This window comes from Lepidochelys kempii, chromosome 9 (genome assembly GCF_965140265.1).
Source record: "Lepidochelys kempii isolate rLepKem1 chromosome 9, rLepKem1.hap2, whole genome shotgun sequence".
Lineage (NCBI taxonomy): Eukaryota > Metazoa > Chordata > Testudines > Cheloniidae > Lepidochelys > Lepidochelys kempii.
Genome location: NC_133264.1, coordinates 36,817,552 through 36,844,203, shown reverse-complemented (window position 1 = coordinate 36,844,203; position 26,652 = coordinate 36,817,552). Strand labels below are relative to the sequence as shown.

Sequence of the window (26,652 nt, the reverse complement as noted above, 5' to 3'; positions counted from 1 at the left end):
TGGTGTGTGGGTTGGAGTGTGTGCACACGCAGCTGATTCTGGGGCTGGAAGAACCCAGCCCTATAGGGAACCTAAGTCCTGCAGGACAACTCCACTGGGGGGGAACATAGAGCAGGAAGAAGTAGAGCTCTGTATGAGAACATAAGTGACACAAGCAGTACATTGATAGAAATACAGAACCGCCCCCCACCCTGAAGAGTAACCCTAATAAGTGAGCATACCCCAAAGTACGGGAAAACCTGGTAACACCACCATACCCACATTCAACAGTTTCCTTTAATGCTGCATGCACATGGTACTGGCAGTAGAACATTTTAATCTTAAAGCCAGATTAAGGTTTTAGACGCCAAGCTAATGTCCTTCTCTACAGGAAGGGCCATGCTGCTATAGGTGCTATGTATTCTTATTAAAGTAGGTGCCATGGGATCTTCTGTATGTCAATGAAAATGTAGTGGTAAAGTCAAAACACACTTTTTATCCACTTCCATGTCCTTTCTCTCACTTTGAGGGCAAACATCAGCTTACTTCACTATCTGAGGTCTTAAGAGCTGCTAATGCTAGTGACAAATTTAGTCAAGAGGGCTATTATAAGGCACTTCAGAGGAAGGATGGAATGAATGTACATAACAGACTGAGGAAATGTTACAATCAATGAGATTTTTATTTTTTGCATTGGGTACATACAGATGCAGTGAAACTGCTCTCTTTTCCAAAAAGCATTATTGACAGTCCTTGAGTACTGGCCAGTTTGAAAACAAAAATTGACTGACAGAAGTTAAGAAAGTTGTAACAGCTAGTTACAGGGAACACATGCTATCTGTTTAGTGAACGATGCAATGGGTTAAATTGTCCATTTACAAATCATACAATCTCACTGAAATCAATACAATCACATGGAGTGTAAATCACAGTCTGGCTCTGCTTTTCTGTGTAAATTCAAATGTTATAAAAGCTGGTAAAAAAATGTAGGGGTGGAGAAATACAGGAAGTCCATGCTGACTACACACATGGACGACTAAAGGAAATTCAGATGGAGAGCACAGCTTCTGCTTAGTATAGTGCCTTTAGAGAGAAAGACCGATTTTAGAGTCACTGAGGCTTAGGGTATGTCTGCCCTGTAATAAAACACCTGCAGCTGGCCTGCATCAACTGACTGGGGCTCGGGCTCCAGGGCTAGATAACTGCCCTGTAGATGATGTTCAGGCTCAGACTGGAGTCCAGGCTCCAGGACCCAGTGAGTGGGGAGGGTTCTGGAGCCCAGTCTCCAGCTTAAGCCCAAGCATCTACAGCCCCTACAGCACAAGCCCTGCAAGTCTGAGTCAGCTGCCGCAGGTGTTTTACTGCGGTATAGCTATATCCTTGAGGATTTCATTTAATGAGGTGTGTGGTGCAGGGGATAGGGCACTGGCCATGGATTTAAGATCTAGGTTCCATTCCTGGCTCTATCTTTTCCTTAAACATAAAGGTTCAATACACGACATCATGAAAAAGGCAAAAGGACTACAGTTGGAGGTTATATTCTGTAGTCTAGGACATTTCAGAGGGGGAGAAGTGGCTTCAATTTCATCTCTTAGCTGCTGCGAACTAGGATCCTGATCCAGTGATGTGCTGGGAGGAGCACAAATCAATGGATGTATTCAAAACAAGAATATTCAGGGCAACATAGGATGTTTCCTAAAAATAATGTCACCTTATTGTTCAATGTTCTCCATAAAAAGTGAGATTTAGGGCCAGATTGTCAGAGGGGTTTCAACTCCACCTTCTTCTCTGGGATTGTGTAGATACCTGTGTACACATTTTTCAAGCAGATACTTACAGATGAACTTGAAAGAAAACAGGGAGTTTGCACACAGTGGCCCTGGTGGGGGTCAGCCCATGCCAAACCACTTGTGGGCTTCTCCCTGCCACTCAGCTGAACTTCTACTATATATGCAGTTATGAAGCCACCTTCAGTACAGGTCCTATGAAGGACTTACTGTGATTGATTGCTGCAGCTGATATTCCCCTAACATCTAGGAGAAATCCTCAGAGGACAGAGTTAATAAAAGAGCAGGCATCTCATCATTGTTTTTAGGGCAGCGCTGCTATAGTCATTTGAGTAAGTTGGCAGTGATTTGCTGTTTTCTGTAGAGTTCAGATACATGAAAATTACTTCTCATGATTAACTAAGCCGGTCTTTATCTAGGATTTTTTTAAATTTTGTAAAAATAAATTTTTTTGAAGAACTCTTTTCTAAAGTTGGTTGGTGGTGGATATGACAGAACATAACCTATTTAGTGCACAAGGGAAAAGTGGCTGTAATTTAGAATCCTGTTTGGGATGAGTGTTGGTATTCTAAGTATGCATTTCTTTTAAGGCTATGCCTGATGGGCTATTTCACACACCAAAGTACTAAACTTTTTGCAATAATATATGGTGAGGGTGGAACCTGAAAGCTTAGCACTGAAATGCCAGATCAAGGTACTTTAAAAAGTATGACCACATTTACAAATAAAACACAAACTTACCTTACGACATGGCGAGCAGAGGTTACCGTAGATCTCATTAAATAAGCTCACGTTAGCTGAAATATAATTTACAGAAAGGCTGAGGTGGGAGCTGACCTTATGTTCTCAGGCAATTTTTTTTCCCTATTGAACTGAAAAAGAGCAAAGACATGTTTGCATACAGCCCAGAGCTGCTGCAGGACCTATCAATATTGTTCTCGCATGAGGTGGGGAGAAAGTAATAGAAATCATAAGCTAAACTGGTCATTTTATTTAATAGTCTTGTTGATGAAACATTAGAGGTACTGTATTGCATGGTTAAAAAGATTCTTCTCAGAACCAACAGGAAGAAAGATACAGCATAAAATAAAAATGTAGGGTCCTCAGGCTTAGTCTGATTGCATCTTATGCACTGAATACCAACAGAGTAGAGAGCTTGGCTACATTTCACGTAGGAAAGAACCCTCAAGCCTTTAACACTACCCATTCTGGTAAATGCTTCAGTACACAAAGCTGTCGGGAGAGAATTCTCAACCTGGGGGTCATTAACAAGTGTCAGGGGATCGTGACCCATATTGCTAAAAGGAAGGGGAATCCAGCTATGGAAGAGATTGACCACCATTCCATGCATTTCAAATCAAGGGGGCTTAAAATCTGACATTGTAAGTGACGTCAAAACTAATATCCTTTAAAATAATTTGAAATCTAACGGAAGTGCAATGCTTTCCCCTCCCCCATATACTTGATACAAAAGGGATGCACATGATTTGAGCCTTCTCTCCAATGTTTGGAAAGGCTCTTTTCTTGACAGTAAGCTAATTAATAAGCAAGATCTCCCAGCATGGTATAATGAAGCAACTCCATTAGGGGCAAGGAGAAGGTGTTCTCCTCTTCTGGCTTAACTGGACAACAGAAGTGAGTGGGTAGGGAGGGAGAAGTCTGTGTTCTCAAAACACTCCACTCTGCAGAGCCAGCTGCTCAATGGTGCTACAGGCTCCATCCTGCAATGTGTGCTAGTCTCTGGTTATGGGGCTCCTTTACAAATCATCTGATTCTAACTGTGGATCTAAAGGATGCCTTCCAGCCAAAAGCCTGGATCCTGCTTTAATCCACCCCTATTCACAAGAACACTGTGTAGTTTATTTACCAATATTTGCTGCAACAATGAAGACCAACTGAAGATGGGTCATCAGAATAAATTAAGTGACTATCAAGAAATTTTATTATACATGTATTCGAAGTTAAAAATCCAAAGAGGGAGCAAGATTTATCTAGCATCTCTAAACCATGTGGAGTACAGTATTTTGTAGAAACACAGCTGGTAAAGAACTTACAATACATTAATGGTACCCTTTGCTCCAATGAAAAAAGGCCATACAAAAGAAATTGGTAATGCTTCAAAATAAATCTCCTGAATAATTGCACATTTGAACTCACTGGAATAGTTATTGTATTTTAAATTGCACAAAACAGTATATTTCTTCAAAAATAGGTTAGGTGTTTTTACACAAGCAATATATTCTTCAGTGCATTATTAGTTTGTTAAATCTCAAGGTTTATTTTTGTGACCAGCTGGTGTTTTGCCAGCCATAATCACCTTGTTATATCTAAGTGATGCTATAACTATGTTAATTTCATATATTTATTATAGAAAATATATTTGTTAAATTTAAAAGCTATGTAGCAGATTCTAGATTATCTAGTGGTAAAACCTTAATATGATTGCCACGGATGGGGGAATTATCCACAGGGAAGGGGAAAAAGTTAAATGCTAAATATGGGAGAGGTGCTAGATAGCCAAATTGACAATCTGTTTTGCAAGAGAACATCCAAAGAAGCTGATGCTAGCGGGTACTAGCTCTTTTTTTGCTGGAAAGGGGCAATCCCAGTAGTATAGATTGACATAGGGGACAGATTGAAATTAAATCAGCTAGCGTTTAATCATACAGTTCATTATCAAATCTACATAGTTTAATTTCCCGAGGCAGGCACATAGCTCCTGTTCATATTAATAGGAGGTGTGCGTCCCCACTCCCAAATCTTTGGGGCACAGAACTTACAGTGTGGCTCCAAACCTCCCCAAGTTTTATTTTTGCTGCAATTTAATCTAAATAAGAAATTGATTAAAAGGATTGTAAATACATAACCCATCTTGGTTTTTTAGGGTAGAGAGAAACATGGAGAAGAAAGTTTTCACAGATCTCTTCTTGTTAATCTTTACTCTTAAACCAGGTGATTGGAACAAAAGAGTTTGATCCAACATGTGTGTGAAAAAAACCAAATGTCAGTTTCCTCCCTGATTTACATTAGCTCATTACCTAACTTCAGGTCCTTTCTGGCACACATGATATTTCATATAACTTGAAAACAGAAGTCTTTCCAAAACTAAAACCTTCCATCAGGTAGCAAGGAATGGAACTAATTAATGTAACTCTTCAAATGTAAAACATTCAACATATTCCTTTCAATACAGTTTCAGATCATTGAAATCAGGCCCCCAAATGTATCTCTTCCTAATACAGACTTGCCAAAAGCTCTAAATTAGCGTTTACTCATTCAGATTTCAAATTTAAGTGGATAATACAATCAAACACTAGCCTGATGCCAGTTTCTGAGGGAAGCTATGAGAAGTATGAAGAATTAGGAAATATCAAGTTAAAAAAAATCCTTTAGCAAAATATTTCTGGAGAGGGCCCATAAAATGGTAAGTCATAAAGCCAGTTCCAAAATATGTGAATCAAGAATATACCAGAGATAGTATTTAGTAGCATGGAATCTACCATATTATTGTTTTTGAAATGAAAACTGAGTAAGATCATGACGCATTACAGTCCCATGATATTAGCATACACTAGCTATAGCAGGCTATAAATGCAAAATTTTTGTATCAAAAGTATATGACAATGATTTTAATTCAGCAGTGACAATAGCACCACTTGGTTGTTGCTGCAAGGCTAAAATCGCAGTTCTTTCCAATAGCTCATCAATTTTTCTGCAAGAATGAGCACGTCACTTCCAACGGCAGCAGAAAGAGCTGACCTGCACATATTTCTTCCCTCACTACATAACACACTATAACATCAGCTTTTGTGAAAATCCAACAAACTCCCATCTCCTTTGCGACTCCATGGTACATCATGATAAAGTTACATGAATTTCATTTTCAAACTGTTTAATAAGCTCTTGTAAGACAACCTTATGGCATTACATATATCCTAACATTTATGGAACATAGGTAATTCATGTACTTGACAGAGCAACATACAAGGGAAATATTTCCCTAACTGCCAGCTGGAATCATGCAATCCATGAAAATGTCAGACTGCCTCACTCAGCGTATAACAGCAAGGACCACCACTGCACATAGCATTTAAGATTAACAGCCCTCATCTGCACTCAGGCCAACTATTCCCAAGAAATATTTTGTATCTTCATAGTTATTGCTTCAGAAGAGAAATTTTAGAAATGTTTAACATTAATTTTTCTTCAAAACAAAGACAAGGTGGTAATTAAGTTAATGCTATAGCTACATATAGTTTCTTCATGATAAATGGGGAACTAAGCTTTTCCACATAAAAAATTAGTTCATTAATGTAGGAGGGGCTTTTTATTTTAGCGATTACTAAGATAACAGGCTTGCATAGCCCCCCATTTTAACAGCACTGTAAACATACTGAATGAGCATATGTTTTGTGACATATCATGGGCTGCCTTCACTATTGAGAATGTGCAGCTTATCCACTAAATAACAGCTACAAAAGTTCACTCGTTATACGTTAGCCAAGAAGAGGGAATAAATATAGTTTCAGCATGTCTAAGAGCCTGGGATTATTTACAGAAACTCTCAAGCTATCTGAACAGAACAGATTATTTTAAAGTAGTTTTACCAATAACTGAATTTGCAGACAACACTCCAAGAAAGCCAGTAGATCAGGATCTCTCATGTCAAGCATTTACTCTTACTGCCACTCCAACAGAGAGGGAACACCTGCCCCTTTATTCAAACATTGCTTAAAAAAATAAGTCAGTCTTTCCTTCTTCCAAAGTTATAACCAACGCTCCTTTTGGAGGCAGCCTAAACAGCTGCACACCAGACAAAGAGTTCAGTGGGGGACTGCTTATTGGAAGGGACAGTAAGTTATTTATTATTTGCACAAACCTGAAAAAACTAAACGCATTTTACTCTGGTAATCCTTTAGCTACTGTACAAGATATTTCAGCAGAGAAAGCACATTGTTAACACTACATGTAAACCAAGTTATGACAGATCCTTTTATCGCAGTGTCACGTTGCAGGTAAGCCATTTTATGTTACATCAACAGGCTGGGAAATTGCATTTCTGTATCAAGGTGATTCCCACTGAAGCCTATAGAAGAGCTTTGCTCTACAAAGGTGACTGTCCATCCTGGAAGAGCAAGAGAAAAAGGATCCAGCAATCAGTGCTTTTGTGACGATATTCCTAGGAGGGATTTCATTCATTCGGTGTATGTTGCTGTACATAAGGTGCATGAACCTGTCAGGTCCTAGGTCAGTGTGAGGAGAAGCTGGTTGCAAGGCTGCAACCAACTACTGGCGTCATGTCCCATATCTATAAGAAAAACAACATGTGGGAAACTACTCAGCATATCATATAGTATTAAAATCAAGAGTATAAAGACTTACACATGTAGCCAAAAGATTAGAGTAACAATATGCCCTAAAAAAAAAAAAAAATCAGCATTCAACAGGATTTTGAAATAGCACTGTTTATTTTCAGCTTGATCACCTTCTAAAAGTTATACTAGCCTTGTGAACCAACATAGCCAAACTATGTTTGAAGAAAGGATTCTAGCTTGCACAGCACATTGTTACAGAGCTACAGAACATTAAATGAAGAGGGTTTCCAAAGCCAAAACTGTTTTTCCCTACACACAGGCTTATGAAAGAGTATAAAAGTTACTGGGCTGTTTCATTACTAGTATTTGCAGGAAGTATAACCACAGTATAGCATATTATCAAAAGATTTTATGACTTAAGGAAATTGAGTATCACTGCATTAGAGCCAAAAATAGGGCATGTTGCCCAAGGGTTATATGAGCAGTGCTCTGAATTGCTGCTTATGGCATTCCACTTGCTTTCTCTAATGTGTGTTACAGAAGCGTTCCAGGCTTTCCAACACTCCAGGATACACCTGCAGGCACTAGGCAAACATACTGGCACTGTCAAGATCCTCTCTCATCTGCCCAGCCAGCCACAGTAGTGAGGAGACAAAGCATAGTGAGACATGAGAACAGGGGGAAATGAAGATAGGTATCAGACAGTAGGAAGTTGGTAGTGTCAGATGGAAGATGGAATACCAAACAGGCAACACTAATATAATGTTTGCATCATGGCAATTGTACACAGAGATTCCTCAAGATGCAGTGCTGAAATACAATCTTTACTTCTCAAATAGAGTATCTGATATTTGTGAGCCTGAAGCAATCACTGTTCCACAGTTAAATCCCAAAACAGCATCCAGACATTTAATTTCCTCTACAGTCATCTCAAATGGAGTGACACAAGGGGTATTAAGACAAAGCATTTTAAAATGCAAGTCCTTGGGCATGTGCTGACAAACCCCTTTGCTGAATGTACGCTATCAGCAAGAGATAGCTCAGATTAAGTTTCTCATTTGGAAGCCTCAGACTCTAAATGGCAGTTAATTTAATATCTTAATCAGATTAGTACGCGTCTGAAAACAGTTTCACTAAGAGACTGGATGATCTCTAGGAGGTCACCGATTATAGGGAACTCTGAATAAGGCACATCCATCCCTCTTGGGGTTTGTGAAGAGCCCAGTTACCTGTAGAAACTTCATACTTGGACCATGTGTAACACAAACGAACTATCATATAATTTAGGGAAAGTCCTTCAAACCTCAGCGACCTGAGTAGTTCCCCATTGAGCTTCAATAGGATTGTTTTGCACCACAGAACCCTTTGATTTCAGATTCCTTGGGAGCAGGGACCAAATATCTCCTTAATGTATGGTGCTTTACAGACACTGTTACTCAAACTATACAGTCCTTTTAATTCATGGGGATTTCCGGCATATTCACCATATAGAGGCTGAATGACAGTAGTAGTGGAATCGATTATTAGAAAGTCTTTGTCCTTCACTACAATAATCAAGTACTGCTAAGTTTTTGACTCAAGCTTAACTCTTCCTGTTCACAAAGCATCAAACTGCCAGCTTGATTAAGTGTTTGCAACCATTAGGAAAGGCAAAAGGAAGTGTCACCTTAACTGATGCATAAGCTATTTAATATTGTAAAACCCAAAGTAAAAAAGCAAGTTATATAACCTGCAGAGAAGAGAAATCCTACCTTCACAATCCGATCACTTCCACAGGTCACCATTAGTCCCCTAGAAATGTCCATAGACATGTGGGAAATGTTGTGTTTTCCTTCATGAAAGGTTGCCAGGGAAGTACGACTAGTAAAAGAAAACAGCTTAAATAAAAACCATCTATTAGACATTAAAACTGGATGGCGTCATTGCAGCAATACAAAATAAAGCATTTACAGGGAAATTTCTGAAAAGCTAATAAGTCAGACCTGACAACATCGCCTACCTACATGACAATGAAATAATCAGTAAGCTCTGCCCAGAGTACACTGAATTATAGGAGTGACACATGCTTACCTGGGCTCCCACTTGATATTTGGAAGTCCCTCAAAACACAACACAAAGGAAAACAGGAACATGGTAGAGAATACAGTTCTTTACTTCTAACATTTAACAGCTGTAAAGTCTACTTTCCAACAAGCTTCTCAACTTTTCTTCCAGCTGTATTGGCTACTAGATTAAGCAAGTGGCTGCTGCCCCTCTTCTCCTCACCCCCCTCCCCTTCAAAATGTGTGCAAAGAAGCCCCAAAAGAACCACCAATGTAATACAAGCAAGTTAACCTGACTGTGAGGCATCAATGTTTGCTGCCTTGTGAAAGACAGAGGTCAATAATATTTCCACGCTGGTAACTTATGTATATTCTTTCCTGTGAGAAGGCTGCACATTAGAACTTGAAGGTATCGGATACATAAGTAAGAGTTCCTTATTTACATATTGATTATAAACATGGTATGTAGTTTCTGACATTTAATAAAAAGGCTGATTACAAACAGATGGAGCCAGAGCTGCCAGAATTGTAACCAGAGAACTTAAAAGCTACCAGTTAGGTTCCTCCAAAAGTTTCAGCCTTTAGTGTATAAAGTCAGTAATGGAACAACATCAGATCTTTAAGCATACTCACTCTTCATCTTTGATTGACTCAAAGCAAGAGTCACAGACACGGACCTGGAACTCAAAGCCCATGATTGGGTAGCTGGACCGCTTAGTGCTGCACTTGCCACACACTGCTTGACCACATTTTCTGCAGTGATGCTTCAAAGAAGAATTAAAATAAGATGGACATTTCAGGACACGAAGCGCTACTTGAGAACTCCCAAATCATCAGGAGGGATGACCAAAGAAATTATGTAACATCCTATGATAGTTACCTTTCAAAACCAGTTGTAACCAAGGACCAAGAATCCCTGGGTTATATGCCAGCCCCAGGGAATTTTGCCACTGACTTCCAATAGAGACAGGATTTTACCCATATACTCTACACAGTGGTTCTCATACTTTTGTACTGGTGAATCCTTTCACACAGCAACCCTCTAAGTGTGACCCCCCTCCCCATAAACATACAAAAAAGTGTTTTTGTTTTTTTTAATTTAACATCATTATAAATGCTCGAGGCAAAGCAGGGTTTGGGGTGGAGGCTGACAGATCACAACCCCACCCCCCGCCATGTAATTACCTCGTGACCCCCAGTTTGAGATGGTAATTACATGTAATTACCATCTCAACCCCCAGTTTGAGATCCCCTGCTCTACATCCCTTTTCTCCAAGGGATCTGAGGGAAAGTGCCTTACAAAATGAAAGATGTTCTTTACACTCTTGCCTTCACTATCATCAAGGGTTGGGGGGGGGGGGGGGAAGAGGGGAGAGGGAAGAGGGGCATGAGCATGAGTGGATTTCTCCTGGAACATTCAGGAGGTGAAAGTTCCTTTCAACATTTACAAGAGATTCACACTCTGGCGTAACTGAAGGAGGGCAAGGCCATTAGTGCTTCAGCACACCGTAAGGTGCTCAATTTAAGGCTGACATTTTGGTAGTAATTTGCCAGTATAAGATTGTAGGCCATTTTGTGCATTCAGTATTTACTAACTGTAGCTCTTTCTTACATGCACACTTGTGCGCAAAACAGGTTTTACTTTTTTTAAGCCCCATTATTCCCACACAGGACAACCCAATTTAATGCTTTTTTTCCACTGTACTTGGTAACTTCTCAGCACCAAGTTGAAATTTCCTGATTCACAACACTTTGCTGGCAACGCAGACGCCAATGACCTCTGCTGCTTTATAGTATGTCTTTCTACTCATTTTTTCCTTTTCAAAAACGGATTGGAGATGAAGTTTAGAAGTGCTGAACAGCAAGTCAGGTATAAAGCTAGAACACCACTGACACCAAATTCTTTACACAATGAACAGCACCATGAATGATTTACAACCACATCCTCACCTGTCTCAACCCTAGTGTCTTTGTGTCCCACATCTGCTTTATATTCCAGAAGAAAGGCTGTTCACATTTCTGACAAGAATCACTTTCTAACCACTGAGGAGCCTAGTGGGGGAGGGAGAAATAAATACTCTTAGCACATGTTCAAAATCAGCAAGGTTATGAACAGCTCGGGTTTTCATTTTTGTTTTCAAATGAAGATATATAGTGAAATTTAAATACATTTCAAGAGAAGCCCCCTCTATCAGCTATGGACATTACAAACAATACACAAGAAAATCTGAATTGCTTCACATTCAGTGCGAAAGTTGGCCACACTCTAAAAGCAACTTGAGAATTCAGTGCTGAACTGTGTGCAGAAGGCAGTCATAATTATAGTTATCTGTTACAAAGATCTTTATGCTCTTCTCTCACAGTTTTTACCCCACAGCATTTCTTGTTCCTGCCCTAATGAGAAAACCTGCTAAGATGCATCTGAATTACTGGATTGCTGCTGGGGTTGTAGACCCCCGGGTCTTGCTGCCAGGACGATTCAGAATGGCTACAAAGTAATCTAAGATACAGAAACTCTACAGTGAATCAATTACTCCCTCAGAAGCTGTCATTCTCATCATGTCCTTTTCCTGGGGCTGTAGCATTTGAAGCAATTAAGAAAACTTATCAGCTGCAACCCCCAACCCTTTGCCCTCACTCTAAGTATACACATGCCTCTGCTTCCTTATCCGGAAATAATGCTTGACTATATTGGGCTCTCTGGATGATGCGAGATATAGATATGCTAAGTAGTACTAACATTCTCAGATATTAGTGTGCTATAGCAGAGTATTCAAAGCATAACTCTGAAGTTAATACTTGCACTTTTTAGTAAGGTACTTTTGTGGGATGATACAGAATAGTTCTAGGGCACCTCCTTATGTGTTGGGTAAATATTCCCATGCATCTGATAAGGACCATATACCCTGAAAGCTATTTCAAGGTTAGTTTAACGCCCTTAAATTTCACACCACTGCAGTATTGCACTTGTCTCTTTTTCTATTCTCTTGGGCATATTATTGTTCTGTGATGAATCACTTCCCATCTCAAATTTCAGAATAACCATGACTACCCACACTGACTGCTGATTCAGTCTCTCCACATTCCATAATGCTCTCTCTCAATAGACTACACAGTAAGTGACATCCATTAACATTCCTTTTTCCATCACATTGGTGGACCTTCCTAAAATAGATGCATCAGTAAAAGAGTAGCAAATTCTTGATGGACAACAAGTCAATTAAGAGTGAGTGAATATTGAAAATGAAAGACTGTCTCCATTTCAATAATGATGTGATGACAGTTTCAGGGGCCATTGTTTTCATCTCCTGCCCATTTGGGTTCCCACTATTGGTTCAGTGGCTTCTGTTTCTCATTTCTCAATCTCCATTTAATGGCAGAAAATAGATAAGCCATTACAGAAGTACAGTACAAACCAACGGATAATACATTATTAAAAACTACCAAAGTTTAATCCAAACTCCCACTAAAAATCTATGCTGCTAGTTTTGGGAATTTCCTCACCATGCTGCCAACAAGGGTCTAAAAAGCTCTAGTGCATGAAGATTTTGTCTAGTCCATACTTTGTTCTTTAACTTGGTAAACAAAAAAACAAGCTCCATAAAAATCATCTCCTCACTGCTCTAGAGGAATTTTCAAAGGCAGTGTATTCAGCTCTATTACAGCACCACGTAATGACTACGCCTATGTCTACACTAGCGAGCTTACAGTGGCACAGCTGTACCGATGCAGCTGCGCCGCTGTAAGATCGCTCATATATCCGCTCGATGCCAATGCAAGAGAGCTCTCCCACTGACATAAAAAACCCCACCTCTACAAGCAGCTGTAGCTATGTTGGCAGGAGAAGCTCTTCCGCCAACATCGCCAGTGTGAACAGTGTTCTTTTGTCAATGTAACTTATATCGCTCGGTGTGTGGTTTTTTTTCCCCCCACACCCATGAGTGAAAAATTATACTGAGAAAAGTGGTAGTGTAGACATGGCCCTACACCAATCCTAAACTAGTTAACAGATTCTGGAGGAGAAAAAGGAATCTATGGGTTTGTCTATGCTGTGCGTTAGTGCACACCAGCTGGAGGTGTAGATTCTACTGTGCACCAGCATGCCGTGACCTAACTGGCTTGTGTGGACCTTAGAAGTGCTCTCATGCATGCTGATGTCAGACTACATCACATGGTGTAGGCAAGCCCTTTGTTTAGCACTCAGCAGCAGTCTCTTATTTGTTCCCTTTGCACAGCACCTAGCACCATGGGGTTCTGGTCCAACATGGGCTCCTAGGTGGTACCACAATATGTATAATGAAGACAACAGTGCTTGTGGCTTTGAAGATCCCTTACAAAGAAAAACAGGGTGTGCAGAGACAGAACTGAGAAAAAGCAGTAAGAGCAGTCTATCACCAAGCCATTTTTGGTTGGCCTGACAGCATTAGTGTACTGGTGGCAAGAAACTACATCTTCACAGGCTACACAGATTTTTCTATAGCACTTTATTTCACAATACACTAAGGAACATGTAACACAGAACAGGTCTCAAGCCATGCATAAACAATACTTCATTTTATGTCACTTTTATTTAGTGATCAAGGGCTCTTTAAAATCTGGCTACTCCGTGAATGACTTCTATACTTTTAATATCCTTTTTGAGGAGAGAGGGGAAGGGCTAAACTACAATACCATTTTACTGAGATAACTCAAAGCAAATATTTTGTCAAGTCTGCATAATCCTACAGGGAATTCAATACAGTCTGCATTAGGGAGTTGCCTCCTGTAGTACCCTACAGGATTCTTTCCAATTATATTAACGAGAACAGATGTGAAGAGGCTGTACCTTTAGGTCAAGCATGGCAGAGATCTATTATGTGGTCCATCCTTGTCTTTAATATGGAAGTGTGGTCTGGGGGAGTTGAGGTTTCAACATGCAAAGCTTCACCTTTGTCCACATGGCCAGACTTGCACTGAACAAATCTCAAGGGTCTTCGTGGACTTTGTCACTGCCTTTATCTTTATGGTAATCTGATACTTTTCATGGAAGCTGAGGCACTGAACGCCGATTCCTGGACAGTTACCAATGCTTGGTTAATTTGGGGTGCCCTGATCTAGGATGACAGAATAAGCTGGAAAGCATAGCCATTGCAGAGTTCACAAAGCGGTAGTACCAGATCCTCTGATCTAGCACATGTGCTTACCTCTTCTCTGCTGATATCCATATTCCAAACAGCAATTCCTCCATCAGCTGAACATGAGATCAGTTGCCGCGTGAGCTGGATGTAACAAATGGCCTGCACCTTGTCACTGGAAATGAAGTGGCCACTATTAATTCTTCCAAACAATTAAGCAAAAGCAACATCCCTAACAGGTCTGGGTTTGAATTTTTAAGAGTCACCTGGAAAGCTGAAAACAATGTCAGTAACCAGGCACTGTCAGCCGTAGAACTATTTTAAAGCAAGACCACTAAGTAGTAACCTAAAGTGCTTGAAACGGAGAATCAAAGTTTAGAAGCTGGACTTGGTACCCTCATTGCCAAGTGTGATTTCAGCACTGAAGTAGCTGCGATAGAACAAAGTGTTAGCATAGGAAGCAGCTCGTTTGACCTGTAAGCTGAAGATACAGCATCATGTCAGTGTTTTGCTAGTGAAGCCTAACAAACGGAATGCATCTCAGGTGACAGGTGTCTGAACTGAGCAGAACTGCAAATACGCCCCTTCTTCATCCACACTTGGAACGCAACAGAACACCAAATTATCAGGAGACAATTGTGAGAAAATAGCCATCAAGGAATTATGTCCTTAAAGATTCTACTGGAAACCTTTTTGCTGATGTATGAGTTGTTAGGGTTGGCAGAATTCAATTTAAAAGATTGATATTTATTTTCATCTATTTAAGTTTTTTTAGTTGCAGGAAATTATGGAGGAGTCAGACCACAGGGTGGTTAGAATAAATTAACAACAGTAGATGTGGATTCAAAAAGTTATAAACTTTTAACAGTTAAAACAAATTGTCAAAATCACGTCAAATAAATGAGATAAATATCTTTAAATCAAACTAAATAGTTTTCAGACAAAGTACAAAAAATGCTGCTTCCCTGTAAGTTTTGATTATTATTGATGGAAGTATTTTTTCCTTGTTTGCGCGCATGTAGTGGAAATTGGCGTTTACTGACGTTTACCAATAAAAATCTAATCCTGTCAAGCCTAGTTATTGTGATTCAATTTCTTAATCTCTTTCCCCCCACAAGTTCCTGTTTCCTTTAAGTATGGTGTTCACTCGCTGTGTGAATATTGACTTTCTTCAAGGAAGAAAACTGACTTACAGAAAAACAAGAATCTGTTTTTGATATAGCTGTCCAGAACGGAAATCTGTTGTGGATCTCCTCACTTTTAGTCACAGCTTGCAAAACAGTGAAAATTCAGTTTTTAGTTCAGAAAGAAAAAAAGACTGCTTTTGAAATGGAATGATATTTCCCACACTTTGTAAAAATTCCGCCACCTTCTGTCCAGTGTGAGATTAGACAGGAAAAAACTAATAGCTGATACACACAATCTTCCCAACAGGATACATGGAGGAGGAGTGAAAGAAGCAGTGGAAGGTCTTCCAGTCACGTAGGTGTCAAATTACACTATTGTAGCCAATATGTAAAAATGAACAGTTGCATGTCAATGCACAGAAGAGTGGGAATTCATGTGCACTTGTGAGAAGTCAGCATAGGTACTTTAAAAATACTAACTATGCCAGTAAAATAATTCTGTGATTTCATGACTAGTGTCTAAGATGAAGAAGCAGCAATAGAACAAAGGATTCTATATATACACACGCTACTATGCGGATGTCATTATACATTTCCACCCCCTTCCTGCACAAGCATCTTAATGAAGGGTACATTATAGCAGTGGGATTTGACCTCCATGCAGCAAAACCTTACAATATTAGATGGAACACAGCTACAACACTGCAAACAAGGGTAGTCATAGTATTTTCACCCATCTCTTTATTCTGTGAACTATATTTATTCTCTGATCTCATTACTTCCCACATTTAAGTCATAGCCAAGAGAACAAAAAGGCCCCTTATGACAGTAATGCTGCTCTGACATTTGTTCCCCACAGTTCCCATGCATCACTGTCTTAAGAGAATGCCCTGAAATATGCTATCTTGTCTAGTTATTATTCACAATACTTGGGAGCTTGTCACATTTAGTCTTTCTACAACCCCACAAACTAGTTAAGTATTTGGAAAAAAATAAAACAGGAAGTCACTGCTACATACTGATGGCCCTGAAGCAACAGTGTTCGGCCTTTCCTTCCACCAATATCCCACAGGATAATGCTGTGATCGGATGCTCCAGAGAAGAGTAGCCGTTGAACAGGATCCCACCACAGGGAAGCAACACTTCCTTTAAAAAAAAAAAATTGGGTGAAGTAATCTCTTTTATTGGACTAGGAGAGATAAGCTTTGGAGCTCATTCACAGCTCTTCATTCATGCTTCTGTTAGATCAAAGGTGAGAGTTAGTAAAGAAACTCGCAGCCTAACAGTTTAAAGTCACTGAACTATCATTAGTTGGACAATCAAACTTCAAAAGACAAAGGATGGTGAGCAATGGGATAATTTGGTTTGGTAGAACTAATGCATATTTCTAAAATGCTCATTGTTCATGAAAGGTTTCAGAGTAACAGCCGTGTTAGTCTGTATTCGCAAAAAGAAAAGGAGTACTTGTGGCACCTTAGAGACTAACCAATTTATTTGAGCATAGGAAAGTTCAGGTTTTCACATAAAGCCATTTTTGTTTGAAAGAAATTTAAATACTAACATCTAATAAAGAACAAGATAAGATGCTAAGCAATGAGTTGGGTTTTCTAACAATGACAGATGAGCTATGAATTAGGTTAACAGCTTTCTCAAGTATATGCATCAGCAGCCTAACAAATTGTGTTTAATGCCATTCTTACTGGGCTCTTTGTAAGGTGAACATAGCCACTGTGACAACTGAATAGAGCAGGCAGCAATTCGTTCATAACACCAATACTTTAACAAGACAATAATGCATAAAACTGGCAGTTGAGAGGAATACAAATGATCTCAGTCATCATACACTGACCTCTTACATAATTAGCTCTGAATACAGTTGTGCTCTGACAGTTTATTCCAAATATTTTAATGGCAGTGAGAAACTATCAGTCACAGGACAGACATATTGCAGGGCAAAATGTATGTGCTCCATTGTTTTTTACAAAGATATTCTTGTATGTGTTTTATACTCCTTATTAAAGAGCCCTTCAGTTTAACACACTGGCTTTGTAATTACTGAACACAAAATGCATGGTACTACATTAGGCCACCACCGTCTCATCCAAAAAAATGAAAGGAGTAGAATGACACTATTCAGCGGGTGACACATATTAAACCAGCGGTGGGAAAACTACAGCTCGTGGGCTGCATCCAGCCCATCAAACCTTCGAGCTCCAGCCAGGGAGCAGGGTCGGGAGCTAGCCCTGCTCCATGCAGCTCCCGGAAGCAGTGTTCACCCTCCAGCTCCTACACGTAGGGCAGCCAGGGGGCTCCGCATGCTTCTCCCTCCCCAAGCACTGGCTCTGCAGCTCCCATTGGCCGGGAACCACAGCCAATGGGAGCTGCAGACGTGGTGCCTGCGGATGGGGCAGCATGCAGAGCTGCCTGGCCATGCCTCCATGTAGGAACCGGAGGAGAACATGCTGTTGCTTCTGGTAAGTGCCGCCTGGAACCTGCACCTCCTGACCTCCTCCAGGACCTCAACCCCCCACCCCAACCTCAATCCCCCTCCCACCCTCCAAACCCCTCGGTCCCAGCCCGGAGCACCCTCTTGAACCCGAAATCCCTCATCCCCAGAGACTGCAGCCCACAGCCGGAGCCCTCACTTCCCCCCACCCCCCAAACCACAATCACCTGCCGCAGTCCAGAGCTCCCTCCCGCACCCTGAACTCCTCATTTCTGGCCCTAACCCAGAGCCCGTACCTACAGCCATAGCCCTTACCCAGTCCTGCACACCAGCTCCCAATTTAGTCAGCATTCATGGCCTGCCATACAATATCCATACTCAGATGTGGCCCTCGGGCCAAAAAGTTTGTCCATCCCTGTTTTAAACCTTCAACAAAACTGGACTTTCTGAAAGATCAATAAGGACTGCTTTACATCATCAAGTTACTGGATGCAATATTCTATTCCTTCCTTTAGGAATGTGTACTTTTATAGAGCATCTTTCCATAGTTCAAGTGGCATCTTTTCGGTCACTAGCTCAATTGATATTCATCTTGTTTTAATTAATTACAGCCTCAAATCAAGCCTCTCCTTTCTGGCTTTTATAATTAATAGCAATAAGATTTGTTTGGTTGCTGCAGGGCTGAACAGGATTTATTTATTTTTAAACCAGGATCCCTTTGGAAACATTTTCATGGATATTAAGAAAAGTAATAAGTACTCATTCCCAGACAGACCACTTTGAAAGCCAACATGCTGTTTTGGTGCATATCTGCTATTCAATTGTAGTGAATTGCCAAAGAGTTGTAAGGAGGAAATGAGGATAAAGAAACAAAGCTTAGTTAAAGCAGCCACCTTTGAGGTCTCCTGGACATGGGACCCCGTCTTACAGAGCAACAAGATTCATTATTAAATATAAGCATTTTGTGAAAGTTCTCAGGCCTTGTCCACACAAGTTGTACCAGTTTAACTAAAGGTGTTGTTTTAAATCAATACAAAAGGCTGTGTGGACACTTATTTTGGTTTAAGCCAGTTTTCTTTCCATTATGGTAAGCTGAAATAAACCACTCTTGAACCAAAAAAAGAGTCCCATCTGGGCTTTGACCAGTTTAATTAAAAGGGATGATTTTTAAACCAATGTAATTAAACTGTTGAAACTCAAGTTGACAAGACCTCAGCAATAGCAGACCCACGGAGGGAACATGAGCGGTAAGAACAATTCAGTGTGGCACCAAGTCATCTGTTTATATGACATACAAAGCTACATGAAAAAGGACACTTGAAAAATCTGCTTTGATTTAATATTTTATAGCTCACTGAATTCTAAGTATTAGATCAACAGAATACAATAGACTAATTCACACTACACTCATTAAGTAGCAGTGTTAATTCAAATGTCACTTATTTAGCTTGAGATCAATATAAGGAAAGCCCAGGCAAAGAATTCTGTAAAATAATTATCTTATTTTCACACTGTTCCAGCAAGCACAACCCAATTGCTATTATTCTGTCCTAAATATGGGGGGTGGGGGGAGGGGAACTTCCCCGTTTTCTGTTTTGACTCCTCCACCAAAGTTTATCAAAGATATCTTTGTATTGTTTCACTTCATGGTCATGGTGATCTGCATTGCAGAAGCCCATTCAGTATTAGACAGACAGACAAAAACCAAACAAACCAAACAAACCAAACAAACCAAACAAACCAAACAAACCAAACAAACCAAACAAACCAAACAAACCAAACAAACCAAACAAACCTTTACCAACTAACATTTACAGCCAGCAACAAGGTAAGCAGAAACTGGCATTTTCCACAGGACCACAGCCTTGAGACCCAATAGATCAGCATTGTTAATACAGCAGGCCGATAAATTGCTATTCTGGATTCTAAGTCATATGAGGTCATGAAAAAGCAAGTCACTTTAGTTATTCCTTTCAGCATACCCCTGCCTCAATAACCTCACCCTGAAGCACACCCTAGATAAACACCTAAGAATCTACATCAACCATCACCATAATATCTATACATCTTAAATAGAACTGGGTCAGGCAAAACTGAGCCAAAACCTAACACTGCACATATTGTGCCATACATCAGGTTACAAGAATTAGTTTTTACTCAATACACAGGCCCTATGTGATTCTACCAACACCTTATGATATGAAATGCATGTCCAGTGCATGAACTTGAGAATTTATCCCATAATTTACAAACTCCTCTAGACAGCTTTGCAAAGTTTTCTTACATTTGATTAAAGCATGCGGTGATAGCAATGTTGATCGCTATACAAACAAGTACAAGACACACTGCCTTAAAGTGGTAACATTCTAGACACTAAGATGGAGCCATTCCTTTACATGTTAGTGAATATAGGCTGACATTTTGTAAGGTGGGCCATTTTGTAAGATGGGCTAGGCATATATACATGCACCATTTAAGGCAGTTACTTTGAAGCTCATGTTCTATAATTGGTGCCTAGGATGATGGCAATGTCATTCACAGCAGAGTTCCCATATGAACCATAGCCCAGAGTTCCCTATGAAACAAGCAGAGTTCTTAGCTACTTAAATATCCTGCTAATTTAAGACGTATGAGTTTTATTGAAAACTTCTCTGTATGGAGAAAGCTTTGTTCAGAAAGTGGTGACAGGCAATGAACTCGAGAGCTTAGGTAAGAACCTGCTCTTGATTACATTTCCCATCTTCTGCTGACAGAAAGTTGTATTACCAGAGACTGAATTAGCCAGGGAAGTGAAGGGGGAAAGTTAGTTTACCTTCATGACCTTTGAGCGTTGTGATAACCGTGCAAGTGTTCTGTTCAAGCTTCAGCAGTGTGATCTGTCCAGAATAGTCCCCAACGAAGGCATGCTGGGTTTCAATGTCATATCTGAACATAAGTCAAGGAACACCACCAACTGTTTTCAGTCTCACTTGCTTCTCTTTACAGCAAGAATACTCTGCCAGCATGACTAAAAAACAAACCGGTTAAAGCAACAACCAACAAAAACCATACTGAAAAGATCGTTAGTGTCCCATAAACATAAATACTAGAGTGCTGATGTAGTACAAACCTGTAAACAAAGAAACAACGTTAAAAAAAATATTCAGCTTTGCTTTCACCAGAAGTTTAAAAAGTGCAAGAATAATTGAACCTTCAATTAAGGATGTTCCTGAAACTCAAGAGGTGCCAAAATATTTTATGAACTAGACTGGAGTCTTGTTTAGACACAGATCAATAATCCACTTTTTACTTACCTGAAAGTGCAGAAGAACTCATGGAACTGAGTCTTGCCTATGTAAGGTACCTTATATTCAGATTTAATGACAAACAGGATCAGAAATTACTCGTTTACTTCAGTCAAGGAAAGGGGGGAAAATAAGAGAGTCTTGTTGCTACGGAAGGGCCTAAGGGAAGCCAGAGCTGTGTCTCAGGATTAGAGTACCTGGAAATTCTAATTAGCCCTACCTTCCATGGCAGGTATCTACTGACCTCCTATTTGCATTATTTGTATTCCAGTAGTACTTTATATCGCCCTAATCAGGATTAAAGGCCCTTTGTGTGGCACTGTACAAAACCAGAGACTGCCATGGAAAATAAAAGGCCATGCCATGGAAAGCTAAAGAAAACATTCTGTTAAAAACAAAGTATTCTAAATTTCCCCCTTTCCTAGGAGCAATCTGTTCCAGATATTCACTGAAATGATTAAGGATTAGTTAGTGACCAGAGTTTCCACTGGATGCTTATGGATGAGAACTCGGGGGTTGGAGGAGAACACCGGATTGTTTTGTGAATAGATCTTGTAATGAGCACTTATTATGCACAGTTCTGTACTGTTATGTCAACATACCTCACTGAGAAGAGACTGGTGTGAAACAGAGCATCGCCAAGAAAAAACAAATGTAGGAAGACAGAGCTACTTTCAGTTTTTGGTATTGTGTTTTGCAAGTTAAGTGTGGTAGGCCAAATCAGTGCATAGACCTCAAAAGAACACACATGCTTCAAAGCAGTGTTGGCAATTCAGCATGAAGCATTCTTCTCTATTTGGTATAGAGCTAATCCCTTGGCACATGGTTTGGGGAACTATACTGCTGGAGGGTTACCATTTTTAAAGAGGAGTGAGGCAATTAGTAGCGGGGACACAAAGGGGGCACCAGCTAAGGGGGGGCGGCACGTGACCACCCCATGTGACCTGTCCCCACCCCACCACATGATCCCCCCATGTGACGCCCCCTGCTCTGCCCCCAGCCCAGGGGCCCCAACCTCTCCCCGTCCCCTTCCCCATCTCGCATTACCTGGCAGGGGGAGGGGGAGCTCTGCTCCCGTCCCCCTGGCATGTGTGGAGCCACTAATGCAATCTCCCAGGCAGCCTCCGGCCACACTGCCTGGGCTGTCCCAGGCAAGCAGCGTGGCCAGAGGCTGCCTGGGAGAGTGCAGCCACTGCGTGCTGCACCAGACAGCATTGCCAGAAGAGGAGAGGCTCTGGCCCCGCCTCTTCCCTTCCAGCTTGGGCCCTGCCCCTTCATCTCCCCTGCTTCCGGCCTTGCCCCACAACTGGACACACCTATTCAATAAAAGGAACAAAACCAGGAATGTTAAAATATCCAACGACAAGAAATCCAACACAAGCTTGCAGTATTAAGCAGCAAAAAAGATGCACTTTAGTTTAAGCCAATGATACACAGGCATCACATTAAGAGATATTAGACCCCATTTATAAACAGCTCTGGCTATGCAGCTTATGAATTATGTTCCCACCTAAGCATTTCATTCCTTGAACCTTGTAACAGACAAAATGGAGTGAGTCTAGAAGAAATCAGACAAACATGATCACGAAGCTGGAGGAACTGACAGATTTAGTAGGATAAAAAGATATGTAGTTTGGCAAAGGAAATTGGCACATCAGTCTGCAATTGCAGAGAGAAGAGTCACTAAGTACAGCACAATGGCCTATCATTAGGAGTAATGAGAGGAAACCTTAAGGCTTAAGGTCACGAAAAGCTTTCCAACAACAAAATCCACTAAGCAGAGGAACAGGCTTCCAAGGGAAGCAGTGGGCCTTGTCACTTTGGAATTTAAAGCTGACCCAGACAGAAGACTAGAAAATACACAGTAGGGAACAATCCTACTGCGGGACAGGGAGGAGAGAAAGGAAGAAAGAACCATAAGATCAACTAGTTCATTCTTTTTTATCTCTATGTTCTGACTAGCTAAATCTGAATTGATTGTCGAAAATATGGCACATATTAATAGGACATGAAATAGCCCTAATGAAAGGGGCTACGTAAGGGCTGATGGGTAGATAACTACACCCCATACAATATATATCTCTTGTAAGATTTATTCTGGGATATAGATTGTGGGCTGGTCTACACTACACAGTTAGGTTGACATAAGACAGCTTATGTCAGGGGTTCTCGACCCCTCAGGGGGTCATGATGTTATTACATGGTGGGTCACGAGCTGTCAACCTCCACCCCAAACCCCACTTTGCCTCCAGCATTTATAATGGTGTTAAATATATTAACAAGTGTTTTTAATTTATAAGGAGGGGGTCACACTCAGAGGCTTGCTATGTGAAAGGGGTCACCAGTAAAAAAGTGAGAGCCACTGGCTTATGTCAACCTAATTATATCAGTGTCTACACTACAGCCTTCCTCCCGCCGATGTAAGTGCACTACTATACCGACATAACTACTCCACCTCCACGAGAGGGGAAAGGCTTATGTCGGCACAGTGTCTATGAAGACACTTACGTCCTTTACATTGGCTGTTGGCTGTCTTGTCAATTTTACAGCTGCCCCCACAGCACCCCAGCAGGAGCCTGGAAGCCTTGTCAATTTCACAGCTGAAAACTTCCTCCACTCCCTGTGGGCAATGGGGCGAGGGGGTGAAGGGGCAGCACACCGGGAGCCGGTGGAGAAGCTGGGGTCCTGGCAGGGAGCTACCAAAGGAGACGAGAGTCCAGTCTCTCAGCTCTCCACTTTCCCCTTCTTAAGTCAGTGGAAGCGCTCCTGGTTAGCACATGCACCACTGACACAAAAAGGGTAGTTTGGACATGCACCACTGCAGTGGCTGTAAATCAACCTAATAGAGGTCGACTTACACTATGCCTCAATTTGGAGAGACATAGCAGATGCCGACAACGTTCATACTTTGTGTATTAAATTTCTGGATAAGATACTTAAGTTGTGTGCCTTCAGTGCATAAGATGCCATGCTATTTCCATCTTCTTAAATCAAATCTGCATACCATATAAGCTACCTGTTTCTGTTTAATTACTAACAATTCAGTCTAATCCCAATTTTTAAATGTGTATAGGAGGCCAACAATCATATGAGCATTTGTAGATTGTCTTTTTAATTAAAAATTTTTCTTTGACAGAAGAATGACCTGGATAAACAGGATAGCAAGTTATATACGTGCTGTGGAGAGAAACCGAAGAACAGAAGTTTCAGTATCTTTAAGATGTATTCTTGTAATTTTGTAAGCTAGAAGCTATGCATTTTAGAGAATCTGAACAGTAGAATCATACTATTAACCGGGGGAGCCATTGTAGATTGCGAACTCTAAATTCAAATAAGTGAAAAAATACACTGAAAAATAAAAAAAAGATACAGCATGACAAGATGCGACTGAATTTTGCCAAGTGTAGTTTAGTATTAGTTATTTAATACTTTCTATGCTAACTATACTGCAGTGGATTTTGTAATGATAAAATTTTGTCTTGTGATTTGTTAGTAACGTGATCATTTTTGATGGATACTGTAAACATGAAGCCCAAGAGGTGAAGTAATGTCTTCCCAGCATATTCCCACTCCTGGTGCACATCCAGCTGACACACTTGTCATGGCCAGTACTGATAACCCACTCTGCTACCAGGCAGAAAATGACAGCCGACACCCGATTCTGATGAGCTGTGGAAATAAAGGAAAGGATCTAAGCACTTCAGATAGAAGTATTTCAATCAAATCTTCAGTTACACAGTTAGAAACACAGGTTGAAAGTGTTTGGCGGCGGCGGGGGGGGGGGGGGAAGTAATTGCCAGAAGAAAGAATTTTACTTTCTCTGTCACACTTACTGCAGCCCCAAAGTTTGATAAGGTTAGCAAAGTTCTCAATTTATTTTGCATTTTCCATCTCAGTGATTGGCCTTTAATGAATCGGGCATGTCAGAAAAAGAAGTCAGCTCATTTGAATTGTCCTTTCATTTAGTGATTTCCCTCACATAGAAATGTGAGGGTCCCTCTCCTTTGAGGGCATGCTGGCAACTCAACTCCAGTGAGAGCACTCTGTACAGTGCTGAGATCATTTAAGAAAGAAGATGTAGAGGAGACAGAAATGGAAGAAAGAATATAGGGGGAGGGTGTATTAGATATACTTCTTTTGGACTGAAATGTAAAGTCATCTGCTTTTAGGATAAAGGGGCTTTTGTAGCTTTTAAAAACAAGGTCTCTTTTAAACAAGAGCACCCTTTTCCATTAGAGGATGATGGGAAGTCATAAGACAAGCTGTATTTTGTTTTCCTATATTTTTAGCCGTCAGTACAAAGTCTTCTGTACATCGTCAAGTTATTAATTAATAACCGTGGAATAGAAGTGACTGAATTTGGCTGTACATTCTTTAGAAGGAATACTAAATAATGCTTGGAAAGAACCTTGTATCTTTCATCTACATTAGTTTTAATACAGTAGTCCCCTCTTCTGCCAGAAATACCTAATGAATGGGGATCTTGTATGATTTCAATTCTTACTGTACTACTCAGTTCTTACTACCTCAACTAAGACCCAAGAGTCCCAGTGTTTACTAACAGGCATTTTGGCCTAATTATTGCACCTACGTAAGTACTACCCTCTATTAGGACTATACCACCAAACTGTTTTTAAAGAGCAGAATTTCCCCCTCTCCTTATATCAGACACCAGTACTGCATCAGTTTTCCCCCCTTTAGAAAGTCATCTGCAGATTAAAGCATCCACAAATGTATAACCACTGATCAGTGCTGAACAATATAACCAGAGTTAGAGACATTCAGCACATTACCTTACAGTTATGTGAGGTTTTAATACAGCTCCTACTCTCCATCCTTTGGGGATTCCTAGCTCCCACCTGTGATGACCTTCACACTGCAACCACCTCCCACTCACAAACTTCTAAAAGATTTGGGTCAGACCGTCAGAGTGTTTTGTTTTCTTTATATTGGTTCTGAATGTAAAGCTTTTCAGAAGGAATGTTCTCCATAGCCAACTATATCACAATGAAGCCAGCAGCTTTGCAGTAAGACTATGGCCAAAAAATAATTTTAGACGTTAAACATTCTAAAATCCTATACTTGGGCTACACGAATTGATCCTATTTTGATTAAAAGGTAATTACAAGTAATTTACCGATATCTTTCCTACTATTAAAGTTAGAGTCAATGTCTAGGCTCAATTATGAAGGTGCCTCCCAATGTATCGAATGTTTTAAAAATCTCATCTGCGAAGTAAACACATTAGTGAAGACCCCATGCTGTATTACCTGGGTACGTCTTGACAAAGTTCATCTTATTGAAGTCTTCTGAGATATGGAATTCCTAATATCAAGGAAACACAGTTAGATGAAGTAAAACGGCACATCCTCTCAGGTTGAAATGGGAATCAGACTGACTGAGGAAAATCTTTACCACCAAGAACACAGGAATAACCTCATATAAGCAACAGACTTAAGTTGGCAGCCAACAACCACCTATCCCGCTACAAAAAGATAGGTTTGTCCTCGGGGCCTGTCTACACTTGAAACAATACAGCTGCACCACTGAAGCACTTC

General features: G+C 40.5%; 1 protein-coding gene across 1 annotated transcript in view; it reads right to left on the bottom strand.

Moving 5' to 3' along the window:
• Positions 1 to 638: 638 nt before the first annotated feature.
• Positions 639 to 26,652, bottom strand: part of WDFY1 (WD repeat and FYVE domain containing 1) — a 45,371-nt gene continuing 19,357 nt past the window's right edge. Inside the window, exons 4-12 of the mRNA XM_073359932.1 lie at positions 26,365 to 26,419; positions 24,613 to 24,763; positions 20,623 to 20,735; positions 16,384 to 16,510; positions 14,307 to 14,412; positions 11,074 to 11,175; positions 9,757 to 9,887; positions 8,833 to 8,941; positions 639 to 7,074 (exon numbers count right to left, since the gene is read on the bottom strand). Coding sequence (XP_073216033.1) covers positions 7,015 to 7,074; positions 8,833 to 8,941; positions 9,757 to 9,887; positions 11,074 to 11,175; positions 14,307 to 14,412; positions 16,384 to 16,510; positions 20,623 to 20,735; positions 24,613 to 24,763; positions 26,365 to 26,419 — 954 coding nt within the window. The 3' untranslated portion in view covers positions 639 to 7,014. The remainder of the gene's footprint in view (positions 7,075 to 8,832; positions 8,942 to 9,756; positions 9,888 to 11,073; positions 11,176 to 14,306; positions 14,413 to 16,383; positions 16,511 to 20,622; positions 20,736 to 24,612; positions 24,764 to 26,364; positions 26,420 to 26,652) is intronic.